The sequence below is a fragment of the Neoarius graeffei genome, chromosome 5 (genome assembly GCF_027579695.1).
Source record: "Neoarius graeffei isolate fNeoGra1 chromosome 5, fNeoGra1.pri, whole genome shotgun sequence".
Lineage (NCBI taxonomy): Eukaryota > Metazoa > Chordata > Actinopteri > Siluriformes > Ariidae > Neoarius > Neoarius graeffei.
Genome location: NC_083573.1, coordinates 10,796,929 through 10,810,743, shown reverse-complemented (window position 1 = coordinate 10,810,743; position 13,815 = coordinate 10,796,929). Strand labels below are relative to the sequence as shown.

The 13,815-nt window shown below is 40.6% G+C and overlaps 1 protein-coding gene across 1 annotated transcript; it reads left to right on the top strand.

Moving 5' to 3' along the window:
• The first annotated feature begins 9,174 nt into the window (after positions 1-9,174).
• Positions 9,175-10,352, top strand: LOC132885830 (E3 ubiquitin-protein ligase Hakai-like). The gene is made up of 4 exons (XM_060920346.1): positions 9,175-9,252; positions 9,357-9,654; positions 9,780-10,049; positions 10,312-10,352. Exons 1-4 carry the CDS (start codon positions 9,175-9,177, stop codon positions 10,350-10,352), a joined length of 687 nt encoding a protein of 228 aa, XP_060776329.1.
• Positions 10,353-13,815: the final 3,463 nt, after the last annotated feature.

The following is a 13,815-nucleotide window of genomic DNA, read 5'->3' as shown; positions in this document are numbered from 1 at the left end:
AGACTTACTACCAACTTTTATGGTGTCATCTATGAAATTATTGGACATTCTGGTCAAAACTGCGATCACCTTTGCTCACTCAGTGAGATACCGGAGGAGAAGGAAATGCACTGGTGCGCTCGTGCGTCAACACCAGCACGGACTTCACACTCCTCTACCTGCGATATTTCTCTCCAATGTTCACTTACTGTACAATAAACTGGAGGAACTCCAGCTGCTGGTGGAGAGAAACAGGGACTTTTATTCATCTTCCATTTTATGCTACACGGAGACGTTGCGATGAGGACTCGTACCAGACTCTGAACTGCAGCTGGTCAGCTTCCACCTTTTCAGAGCGGGCCGTAACACAGACCTCACCTCTTTATCTACTTTTAGGACTTGTGTGAAAATCTGATGATGTTTTAGGTCATATTTATGCAGAAATATAGAAACTACTCAAGGGTTCACAAACTTTCAAGCACCACTGTAAATGGCAAACAGATGGAGTTTCTATAAAATGACACAAAGTTGTCTTTAAAAAGAGAAGGGCATCAGATTTGGTTGTCAATATGTCAGAAGAGAAACTGACATCAGGGTTTTAAAAAGTGTAACTCGTAAATAGTGCAGTGAAAGTGTAGATTTTTATTGTGTAGATTTTTATTTTGGTCAGAACTGATATTCCGATAGATTTGAATGTAACATATTACCGATGGAATAAATCATCATATGAAGTTACTCACGACTAGAGTCGTCATTTAATACGATTATTATTATTATTATTAAAGTCACAATACTTTGACCCGAGTACAGTTTGTGCTTACTCTACCGCCTATGATTGTGTAGAATTTTAGGAAACACCATGAAAAATTCCTAAATGTTCTGCAGTCGGACCCCCAGATTCCCTGACAGATTTAGTGAGGGCCCCTCCCAGCTCTCTATTTTTACTGCCTTGGTATCTCACTGGGCTGCATGTTGCTCTCCCAGTCCTCTGGCCCCAGGTTCCAGTCTAGTGTGGGGTGACCCTCTGGTTTCTTTTTTCCTCCTCTTTGGAGGTGCTCATCCCTCAGTTTGCTTTCCAAGGCGTCTCTCGGCCCGATCCCCTGCTCAGCACCTTGTGCACATCAGTGTTTCGTTGGTTCTGCACTTGGGTTCACTCCCCCAGTCTCAGTTCCTGGAGCAGTGGGTCGCGCTCCTTTCTTTAGGAGCAGCGACTGAACCAGTTCCCCATTACATCATCATCATCATCCATTACTCTTCTTCTACAGCAATTTAATTAATGTCATCATATCCTGTGGGTGGGGTCTTCACCAGTCTGGAGGCTGGAGGCGAGAGCGGGCTGAGAGGTTGTGCGGGAGTGGGCTAAGAGCGACCTGCGGGCTGCGTAACAACAACAAACGCAATGCCCCCGAAGAGAGCTCCTATGCTCGAGGAGATTGACAACATCAAAAAATCCCTCGACTTTCTGGGTGAGGAAATCTCTGCTGTCAGGATGCAGCAGAAGACCACCCTGGACCTGGTGGAAGAGGTCAGAGTTCTGCGGCTGCAGAACACGGAGAAGGCAAAGAGGATCGCCTTTCTCGAGAACTGAGTGGAGGATCTTGAGCAATACACCTGGATAAATAACATCATTGTGACCGGACTGCAGATTAAACCCCGGTCATATGCTGGAGCAGTGGCAAGAGGAGACGGAGAGCAGCAGAACGAGGAGGATGCTAACTCTGTGGAGCAACAGGTGATAGCATTCCTGCACTCCAAAGGGATAGAGGTAAAAAGCTCAAACATCGAAGCATGTCACCCTCTCCCACGGAGAAGCAACACAGACAAACCGGCTTTAATAATAAGATTTGCCAACAGAAAGCATAAAATGCAACTGTTAAAACAAGGGAGGAAACCGAAAGGCTCAGACGTTTTTCTAAATGAGCACTTAACCAAAAAAAATGCAGACATTGCAAGAAAGGCGAGACTCCTGAGGAAACAGGGGAAAATCCAGAACACTTGGAAACAAAACTGCAAAATATTCATAAAGCTGAAAGGATCTCCAGAAGAGGCCAAGATCCTGGTCATCCGAGATATTGGGGAACTGGACAAATTCTGAGGGAGCCAATCAAAGCAACTTACAATCATGACACAAGGACAGGCCACTGGACACTGGACACAAGAACTGGACACTTTCCTTTATACTGAGCATAAAACACAAGATATGGAAAATAATATTGATCCGGAAAATAATCTTTTCAGCAACATCAATATCAGCTGCGGGTATTACACTGAAAATCAATACAATGCAATGATCAGAGAAGGAAATAAGATATCAATTATTCATTTCAATACCAGAAGTCTATATGCCAATTTCCATAAAATGAAGGAATATCTCAGTCAGTTCAATACTCCATTCAATATAATAGCCATATCAGAAACTTGGATCAATGATGAGATGGGAGTAGATTTTGAGCTGAACGGGTATGAACTTAATTATATAAACAGAAAGAACAAAAGAGGAGGGGGAGTGGCAATATATGTTGATAATAGTTTGGAATATAAAATTAATAATAAAATGACGGTAGCTGTTGATGATTGGATGGAGTGTATTACAGTAGAAATATGTTGTGAAAAAATGAAAAATATAACGGTGAGCTGTATATACAGATCTCCTGGATCAAGCAGAGAAGTTTTTATAGTTTGGATGGAAAGTATGTTCATAAAATCAACACAGAAGGTCATGTACATCTGTGGTGATTTTAACATCGACCTCTTAAATCATAAGAAACCTAAAATGACAGAAGAGTTCATTAACTCAATGTTCAGTATGGGACTGTATCCAACTATTACCAGACCAAGCAGGATCACTTCTCACAGCACCACTTTAACAGATAATATATTTACTAATATCCTGGAAAATAATACAGAGAGTGGACTACTATTAACAGACATCAGTGACCACCTACCTATTTTTAATGTATATTACTGTAATTATAGCAAGAAAAAGGATACTAAAAATTATAAATATATAAGAGTGAAAACTGAAGAAACCATGATTGCGCTAAAAAATGACTTAATGATAGAGGACTGGAATGTAGTTTATAAAGAAAAAGATGTTGATAAAGCATATGAGGAATTTTTAATAATATTCAATGAACTATATAATAAAAATTGTCCTATAAAGAAATACAGTAATATACATAAATATACAAATAGTCCGTGCGTCACCAAATGCCTACAAAATGCCTGCAGAAAGAAAAATATATTATACAGACAATTCTTAAAGCATCGAACTATAGAGGCAGAGGAAAAATATAAAAATATAAAAATAAATTAACTAATATTATGAGGATATGTAAGAAAGACTATTATAATAAATTAGTGGAGAAAAATAAAAACAATATTAAAGGTATATGGACTGTACTAAATGGTATTGTGAGAAATGGATCCAAAACTACAAATTACCTGGAGTACTACAGTGAAAATGATAAGACCATAAATAATATGGAGGATGTGGTGAATGGTTTTAACCAATTCTTTGTAAATGTGGGACCAGATTTAGTGGCAAAAATAAAGGAACCCGAGACAACACAATGTGGGGACATAGAAGATATGGGGGACAGAAATCCAAGTACAATTTTTCTAACTGCAACTGATGAATAAGAAATTATGCAAATTGTAAGTAAATGCAAAAACAAAACCTCTGCAGATTGGAATGATATAGACATGTCAACAGTAAAGACAGTTATTGAGGGAATTGTGAAACCACTCACCCACATCTGCAATTTATCTTTTCAATCAGGTACATTTCCAGACAAAATGAAAATTGCAAAAGTGAAACCATTGTTTAAAACTGGAGATAGACACCATTTCACAAAATACAAGCCTGTTTCTTTACTCCCCCAATTCCCCCAAAATACTCGAAAAACTTTTTTCAGATAGACTGGACAAATTCATTGAAAAACACAACCTCCTTACGGACAGTCAATATGGATTCAGAACGGACAGATCAACATCGATGGCACTAATGGAACTAATAGAGGAAATCACAAACTGTATAGACAATTAAAAAAATAGCAGTTGGAGTATTTGTGGACCTAAAAAAAAGCATTCGATACCATTGATCATAGTATATTATTAAGTAAACTAGAAAAGTGTGGTGTTAGGGGAGTTGGGTGGAGCTGGCTGTCGAGCTATCTAAGAAACAGGCAACAGTTTGTGCAGATAGGTGACCATAAATCTGATTTCATGCACATTATATGCGGGGTACCACAGGGGTCAATATTAGGTCCGAAATTATTCATATTATATATCAATGACATATGGAGAATTTCGCAAGTACTGAAATTTGTTTTGTTTGCAGACGACACTGATATTTTTTGTTCCGGTGAGAATTTGCAGCAGATTTTCGGGACAATCACAACTGAAATAAATAAACTAAAACTATGGTTTGACAAAAATAAATTATCATTAAATCTAAGCAAAACAAAGATCATGTTGTTTGGGAGACACAAAATAGATTGTAATGTAGAATTGATAATAGAAAATACTAAGATAGAAATGGTACAGGAAATTAAATTTTTTGGTGTGATTTTGGATCATAAAGTCTGCTGGAAACCTCATGTAGGATACGTATGAGCAAAACTGGCAAAGTGCTCGGCAATTCTGCGGAAAACAAAACATATTCTTGATTGCAAATCTTTGCGTACTCTATATTCCTCATTATTTTTGCCATATCTGACTTACTGTGTCGAAGTCTGGGGAAACACCTACAAAACCACTCTGCAGCCGATATGTACAATACAGAAAAGAGCAATAAGGACAATAAACAAAACAGGATACAGAGATCACACAAACTCTCTATTCATAAAATCACACATGTTGAAATTTATGGATCTGGTCAAATTCAGAACAGCACAAATAATGTACAAAGCGAGAAATAATCTATTGCCAAAAAATATACAAGGAATGTTTAGTGAGAGAGAGGGGGGATATAATCTAAGGGGAGACCTAAATTTTAAAAAACAAAAGGTTCGAACAAATATGAAAAGCATGTGTGTATCGAGCTGTGGGGTGACTTTATGGAACAGACTGGAGACAGAAATAAAACAAAGTGCAAATATAAATCTGTTTAAAAAAAGGTAAAAAAAAATATTTTTAAACAAGTATATAGAAGAGGAAGTATGATAACGGAGGATGATGAGGGATAAATAGAATAGGGATGATTGTTATATTAGAACTAACTTAGTATATGGTATATATTTATTTATGGGGATAGTTTATATATTCATATTTACAGGGATAGGTATGTAGTAGATATTTATTTTTGTAATTGTATATTTATATAGATATTTATGAAGTGTATTTATGGTATATAGTATATATATTTTTAGTAATTATATATTTATATAGATATTTATTAAGTATATATATGGTATATAGTTTATATATATTTTTGTAATTATACATTTATATAGATATTTATAAAGTGTATATATGGTATATAGTATATATATTTTTAGTAATTATATATTTATATAGATATTTATTAAGTATATATATGGTATATAGTTTATATATATTTTTGTAATTATATATTTATATAGACATTTATGAAGTGTATATATGGTATATAGTATATATATATTTTTTTGTAATTATATATTTATAAAGATATTTATGAAGTGGATATATGGTATGCAGTATATATTTATTTTTGTAATTAAATATTTATATAGATATTTATGAAGTGTATATATATGAGACATTTATTTTTTTTTGTAATTTTATATATATATATATATATATATATATATATATATATATATATATATATATATATATATATATATATATATGAAGTGTATATATGGTATATATTTTTATAGGTGTATTAATGTAGTTTGGATTTCGGGGTAGTTAAAAAAGGGGTGGGAAATTAAAAAAGTATTGTACTTCTTCCCACTCCTTTTTCGAACAGTGTGCGGTGTTTTGTACTGTCTTAGCTCTTTATGTTATTTTATTTATTTTTTGTTAATTTCTCGTTTTCTTTCTTTTGTGTGTACAAATAGTTACATACATTTTTTTATACATGTTAGAAAATAAAAATAAATTCATTCATTCAAGTTGTGACGTGGCGGATTTACGGGTCAGGGGCGAGACAGCTGATGCAGCGCACAGACGCTTTAAAATCTCCCGTGTGTTCTTCCCCCTGAGTCTGCTGTGTTCTCTGAGCAGCTTACTGTCACAAACATCACCTGTATTTCTATAAACATCACTCACTCATCACTAATCCATGTTAATCATTGAGCTTTTGATGGTGTTCAGTGTTTAATGTCAAATTAAAATTCCATTTGATTGAGGTGGAATTTTGGAGCTGATTATTTGAGCGGATTTACAGCGCAGCACCTTTACTGCTGTTTCTGTGTGAGTCGTTTACACCAACATTTATTCACTATGAGAGAGACACACACCATTTGTGCAGCATTTTTCAATCTGAGGAGTTTATTTTTGAAAAGTTTCTCATTTCCAGTCAGGGAGTGTCGATGTTACTGAGGGACGACCTGAAAGAGAAAAGCAGAGGAGAGATTTTTTTAGAACAATAATCATCAAACCTTTTATCCTGGTATATAATATTCCCATTGCACTATTCTAGATCATATGACTGCATTCAAAAGTATTCGCTCCGCATGTGCTTTGTTTAGTAGCGAGCTCCTGAGGTAATGAACAAGACCCATTCTGTAAGACATTACAAATATAACTGTGACTCATTCTGAGCTCCCTGACCACTGCACCCTTCTTCTTCTCCTCAACCTTCTCCTTTACCTCCAGGATGTCGTCCACCTGCCCCTCATCCTTTTGGCGCCCCATTTCCTCCATTAGTTCTCCCCAAGGCAGTAATGTGGGAGTTGAGGGTCTGGATGGGATTGGGTCGACGCTGTCCATTATCTCGCCCCACATCAGGGCCTTTGGACTCGCGGGTCTGGAGGACAAAGGCTCCTCGACGCCCACAGTTTCAGGTGGCAGACTGGAGGTGGGTTGAGGTTCAGGCTCTGACTCAGCTGGTGCTGGTGTTTCTGGTGCCGCATGTAGATCTGGACAAAATCAAGGACAAGAAGGAGATAAAATGGACCGTTAAGACAGAGAAAACATTACAACATTAAAGAATGCGCAAAAGAATCAACAGCGGACAACTGAGATATATTTTAATCTCGTTTACCGAGTGTGAGCACGTCAGTGGCATGAGCCTGAGCAGTGATCACACAGCCATCGTCTACACGTCCACCTTCAGGTGGTGTCACAGGAGACGTGGCGTTTCCTCCCAGAATCTCCTCCTGGACGGATGGGACGTGGTGTTCGTTCTTCCCCATCGTTGCGGGTGGAGGGTAGTAGGAGGCGGATCTCAGAACGGGGTGGGACGGGGGGTAGAACTGGTCTGGCATGATGAAGTAGGCCGGGGGGTAGAACTGCGGTGGTAGGATGGGGTAGAACAGGGGGTCGAAGTGAGCAGCCTGAGACTGAAGAAAGAAACAGTTGGATTTTAGAGAAACAAATTATTTCCTCAACAACAAAGTCCAAAAAGAAATGAACAGGTCCATACAATAGGCTACTTGTCTTACTGAATATTACAGCGACAAAATCCCGGTGGTTCTGTCATATGAACCCTGACCATCAAATTTACTCATCAGCATCATCGTCTTCAGAAGGGGACCTGGTTCCAACTTACCATTTTCGATAGAGGATGGAGTCACGCGTGAAAAGTGAAGTTTGAAGGCAGAGAGAGATGTGAAGCGTCGAGTGAGAGACGTGAAGTGTGAAATGTGGAGTGTGGAATGGAGTGTGTGTGTCATTTATATGTATTGTTTCAGGATTCCGATCTTTGAAGTTTGAATTTGAATTCAATTCTGTTTTTGTTTAAATTGTCCAGCATAAAAACTTCATCATAGCTCCGCCCCTTTTTACAGTTCTTTGAAGTTTGTATTTCAATTGTTTGAGTTTGAATTGGACCCTAATGTCATTTTTATTTGAACAAGGGGAGACCCTCAAAAAACCATCAGGTTGCAGGCCTCCCCTGCATGTCTTGTATTTGTTACATTTTTTAAGCCAATTTTGGTCTTGTATGTGCAATAAACATAACATAAGAGGAATTAATAACCCAATCAAGAGGGGAAAAAATTATGGGGCAACTAAAGAAATGACAATGTTCAGTGGCTCTCATTCATTAAACTCTATCTGAGACAGAGCACTTAAAGTTAAAAAGAGAGCGGGTTGAGCAGAGTGCCGAGGCTTTAAGATATGAGCGGCTCAGCCCCGAGAGGCCTCACTCTGATCTTTTTGCTGTCGAAATTGACACTAAAATTTTTTCCATGCTCTCGAAATCAAAACGCCCTCGGTACAGTTACATACAGTTACTGCCAAGCATTGACTGTCAAAAGGGTTTTCTGTTTGCCATTTAATATGGCAAGATCATACAGATTTGTTGAAAAGTATGGCCACCCCTTTTTTCTTCCCTTGATGGACTGTAACTCTGCTCAACCCGCTCTCTTTTTAATTTTAAGTGCTCTGTCTCAGATAAAGGACTTTCTTGAATAAGAGCCGCTGAACATTGTCATTTCTTTAGTTGCCCCATAATTTTTTCCCCTCTTGATTGGGTTATTAATTCCTCTTATGTTATAACTAATAAAGTTCAAATAAGCCATAGTTTTTATTTACCTTTCAGATAAATAGCTCTCTATTCATGAACCTATACATCATCTTGTTTTATTGTTTTGTTTTATTGTTTATTGCACATACAAGAACAAAATTGGCTTAAAAATGTAACAAATACAAGACATGCAGGGGAGGCCTGCAACCTGATTGTTTTTTGAGGGTCTCCCCTTGTTCAAATAAAAATGACGATATTAGGGTCCAATTCAAACTCAAACAATTGAAATACAAACTTCAAAGAACTGTAAAAAGGGGCGGAGCTATGATGAAGGTTTTCAAGCTGGACAATTTAAACAAAAACAGAAATGAATTCAAATTCAAACTTAAAAGATCGGAATCCTGAAACAAGCCATATAAATGACACACACACTCCATTCCACACTCCACATTTCACACTTCACGACTCTCACTCGACGCTTTACATCTCTCTCTGCCTTCAAACTTCACTTTTCACGCGTGACTCCATCCTCTATCGAAAATGGTAAGTTGGAACCAGATCCCCTTCTGAAGATGATGATGCTGATGAGTAAATTTGATGGTCAGGGTTCATATGACAGAACCACCGGGATTTTGTCGCTGCAATATTTAGTAAGACAAGTAGCCTATTGTATGGACCTGTTCATTTCTTTTTGGACTTTGTTGTTGAAGAAATAATTTGTTTCTCTAAAATCCAACTCGGTTTCTTTCTTCAGTCTCAGGCTGCTCACTTCGACCCCCTGTTCTACCCCATCCTACCACCGCAGTTCTACCCCCCGGCCTACTTCATCATGCCAGACCAGTTCTACCCCCCGTCCCACCCCGTTCAGAGATCCGCCTCCTACTACCCTCCACCCGCAACGATGGGGATGAACGAACACCACGTCCCATCCGTCCAGGAGGAGATTCTGGGAGGAAACGCCACGTCTCCTGTGACACCACCTGAAGGTGGACGTGTAGACGATGGCTGTGTGATCACTGCTCAGGCTCATGCCACTGACGTGCTCACACTCGGTAAAGGAGATTAAAATATATCTCAGTTTTCCGCTGTTGATGCTTTTGCGCATTCTTTAATGTTGTAATATTTTCTCTGTCTTAACGGTCCATTTTATCTCCTTCTTGTCCTTGATTTTGTCCAGATCTACATGCGGCACCAGAAACACCAGCACCAGCTGAGTCAGAGCCTGAACCTCAACCCACCTCCAGTCTGCCACCTGAAACTGTGGGCGTCGAGGAGCCTTTGTCCTCCAGACCCGCGAGTCCAAAGGCACTGATGTGGGCCGAGATAATGGACAGCGTCGACCCAATCCCATCCAGACCCTCAACTCCCACATTACTGCCTTGGGGAGAACTAATGGAGGAAATGGGGCGCCAAAAGGATGGAGGGGCAGGTGGACGACATCCTGGAGGTAAAGGAGAAGGTTGAGGAGAAGAAGAAGGGTGCCGTGGTCAGGGAGCTCAGAATGAGTCACAGTCATATTTGTAATGTCTTACAGAATGGGTCTTGTTCATTACCTCAGGAGCTCGCTACTAAACAAAGCACATGTGGAGCGAATACTTTTGAATGCAGTCATATGATCTAGAATAGTGCAATGGGAATATTATATACCAGGATAAAAGGTTTGATGATTATTGTTCTAAAAAAATCTCTCGTCTGCTTTTCTCTTTCAGGTCGTCCCTCAGTAACATCGACACTCCCTGACTGGAAATGAGAAACTTTTCAAAAATAAACTCCTCAGTTGAAAAATGCTGCACAAATGGTGTGTGTCTCTCTCATAGTGAATAAATGTTGGTGTAAACGACTCACACAGAAACAGCAGTAAAGGTGCTGCGCTGTAAATCCGCTCAAATAATCAGCTCCAAAATTCCACCTCAATCAAATGGAATTTTAATTTGACATTAAACACTGAACACCATCAAAAGCTCAATGATTAACATGGATTAGTGATGAGTGAGTGATGTTTATAGAAATACAGGTGATGTTTGTGACAGTAAACTGCTCAGAGAACACAGCAGACTCAGGGGGAAGAACACACGGGAGATTTTAAAGCGTCTGTGCGCTGCATCAGCTGTCTCGCCCCTGACCCGTAAATCCGCCACGTCACAACTTGAATGAATGAATTTATTTTTATTTTCGAACATGTATAAAAAATGTATGTAACTATTTGTACACACAAAAGAAAGAAAACGAGAAATTAACAAAAAAATAAATAAAATAACATAAAGAGCTAAGACAGTACAAAACACCGCACACTGTTCGAAAAAGGAGTGGGAAGAAGTACAATACTTTTTTAATTTCCCACCCCTTTTTTAACTACCCTGAAATCCAAACTACATTAATATACCTATAAAAAATATATACCATATATACACTTCATGAATATCTATATAAATATATATATATCAGCTGGATAGTACAGTGGTAATGCTCACTGACTACGACGCAGGAGATCGGGGTTCAAATCCCGGTCGGGGCAAAACATCATCCAGTAAGGGTCCTTAGGCAAAACCCCTCATGATATTTCAGCCTACCTCAGGAATGAGTGAAAACATATCTGATAGAGTCATACCGGCTCAGACGTCGCCCGGGTCAACAAGGTCTGCGTCAGTTGCTAGGGAACCAGGGCAAACTGATGAGAAATGGGCTACTGGAACAAGACATCGATGGACGAGGACAGAAAATACGGATTTGCTGGAATGCTACTATACAAGCAATCCCAGAGAGAGGGGATACATGCAGCGAATGTGGGACCATTGGATACTTCGAAACCCACAATCAAGGCTAACAAAGAAACAGCTATTAGCCCAGTGTTCCAACATCCGTAATCGAAATCTGCTATCACAACTAGAGATTAATGAAATACAACAACGGCAAGGGGGAGCCAGGAAGACAGGTCAGTGGGGAGATGTCATCATCCCCACAACCAGAGATTGGGTACCAAGCCCCAACAGCTAACAGCCTCAACACAAGAGCTGCTGACCTGAGAAGGAAGATCGTGACCCAACTGGAAACCTGGAGCCCCCGACAAATACCGAAGCTGAGTTGCCAAGTACCTTCAGAAGATCTACTAGTAGATGTGAATGCTGCTCTGAAGACAATCTCCACAAGAACCATCACTGAGACCAACAAGCTGATACACAGTACAGCAACAGTAATCATGGAGATGCTTGGACACAAGGTGGGCTCGGGACATAACAAACAGTATCCACCATGGAAGAGACGATTAGAGGCCAAGATAAAGGCAGCAAGGAGAGAAGTTAGCCAGCTAGCTGAACTACAGAAAGGGAACATGGTGAATAAAGGGGCGCCCAGGAAGTACAACTCACTCTCCATACCAGAGGCACTCGAAACTGCCAAACAGCGACTAACAGCTCTGGCCACCCGGTTGAGGAGATACACCAAGGAAGGAGAGGCCAGGAGAATAAACAAGCTGTTCTCCACTGAACCAGCCAAGGTGTACTCTCAATGGCAGGGGAACAACAACCGGTCAGACCCACCAAGAGCTGAGGTGGAAAAATACTGGAAAGACATATGGGAAAGAAAGGCATCACACAACACCGATGCCCAATGGTTAGTGGACCTAAGAGCTGACCACAGCAACCTCCCAGAACAAGAACCAGTAACCATCTCAATGGCAGACGTCCAAGAAAGAGTGTCAAAGATGAAGAGCTGGACAGCACCAGGCCCCGATATGATCCATACGTACTGGCTGAAGAAGCTAACTGCACTCCATGAACGCCTAGCAGCACAGATGAACCAGCTGCTGAGGGATGGAACCCACCCAGAATGGCTAACCCAAGGCAGGACAGTCCTAATCATGAAGGACCCCCAGAAGGGACCCATCCCATCCAACTACCGGCCAATTACCTGTCTCTGCACAACATGGAAGGCCCTGTCAGGCATCATTGCGGCAAAAATGAGTAAGCATGTGGCTCAATACATGAGCGAGGCACAGAAAGGAATTGGCAGTAACACCAGAGGAGCCAAGCACCAGCTACTGGCCGATAGAACAGTCGCCCGAGACTGTAAGAAGAGACAGACCAACCTGTGCACTGCCTGGATTGACTACAAGAAAGCCTACGACTCAATGCCACACACATGGATACTGGAATGTCTGGAACTGTATAAGATCAACAGGAACCTAAGGACCTTCATACAGAACTCAATGGAAATGTGGAAGACAACCCTAGAGGCCAACTCAAAACCCATTGCCCAAGTCAACATCAAGTGCGGCATATACCAAGGAGATGCGCTATCACCACTGCTGTTCTGCATAGGCCTGAACCCCCTCAGTCAGATCATCACGAAGAGCGGCTACAGGTACCGATTCCGTAGTGGGGCAACAATCAGCCACCTGCTCTACATGGATGACATCAAGCTGTATGCCAGGAATGAGCGAGAAATAGACTCGCTGATCCACACCACCCGGATCTACAGCGATGACATAGGGATGTCATTCGGATTGGACAAGTGTGGCCGGATGGTCTCAAAGAGAGGCAAGATGATCCGGACTGAAGGGGTTGACCTACCAGAGGGCAACATAGGTGATATCCAAGACAGCTACAAGTACCTTGGCATCCCACAGGCTAATGGAAACCATGAAGAGGCCACAAGGAAGTCAACCACAGCCAAATACCTGCAGAGAGTAAGGCAGGTCCTGAAAAGTCAGCTGAATGGTAAAAACAAGGTCCGAGCCATCAACATGTACGCACTACCAGTCATCAGATACCCCGCTGGTATCATAAACTGGCCAAAGGAGGAGATAGAAGCCACAGATATCAAGACTAGAAAGCTCCTCACCATGCATGGAGGGTTCCACCCCAAGTCCAGCACCCTGAGACTATACACTAAGCGGAAAGAGGGAGGCCGAGGGCTAGTGAGCGTCAAGACCACGGTCCAGGATGAAACATCGAAAATCCGAGAATACATCAGAAAGATGGCCCCAAAGGATGAACTGCTAAGTGAATGTCTCAGGCAGCAGAACCCTGATGAGAGTGCAGAGGAGGAGGAGGAACAGACAACCTGGAGAGACAAACCCCTACATGGCATGTACCACCGTCAGATAGAGGAAGTGGCTGATATCAAGAAATCCTACCAGTGGCTGGATAATGCAGGACTGACAGACAGCACAGAGGCACTAATCATGGCAGCACAAGAACAGGCCATAAGCACAA

Coding starts and splice junctions, on each gene's coding strand:
- LOC132885830 (XM_060920346.1), top strand. CDS start 9,175: ATGATGATGCTGATGAGTAAATTTGATGGTCAGGGTTCATATGACAGA. Junction 9,655..9,779: donor CACTGACGTGCTCACACTCG/GTAAAGGAGATT, acceptor GATTTTGTCCAG/ATCTACATGCGGCACCAGAA. Junction 10,050..10,311: donor AGGTGGACGACATCCTGGAG/GTAAAGGAGAAG, acceptor TTTCTCTTTCAG/GTCGTCCCTCAGTAACATCG.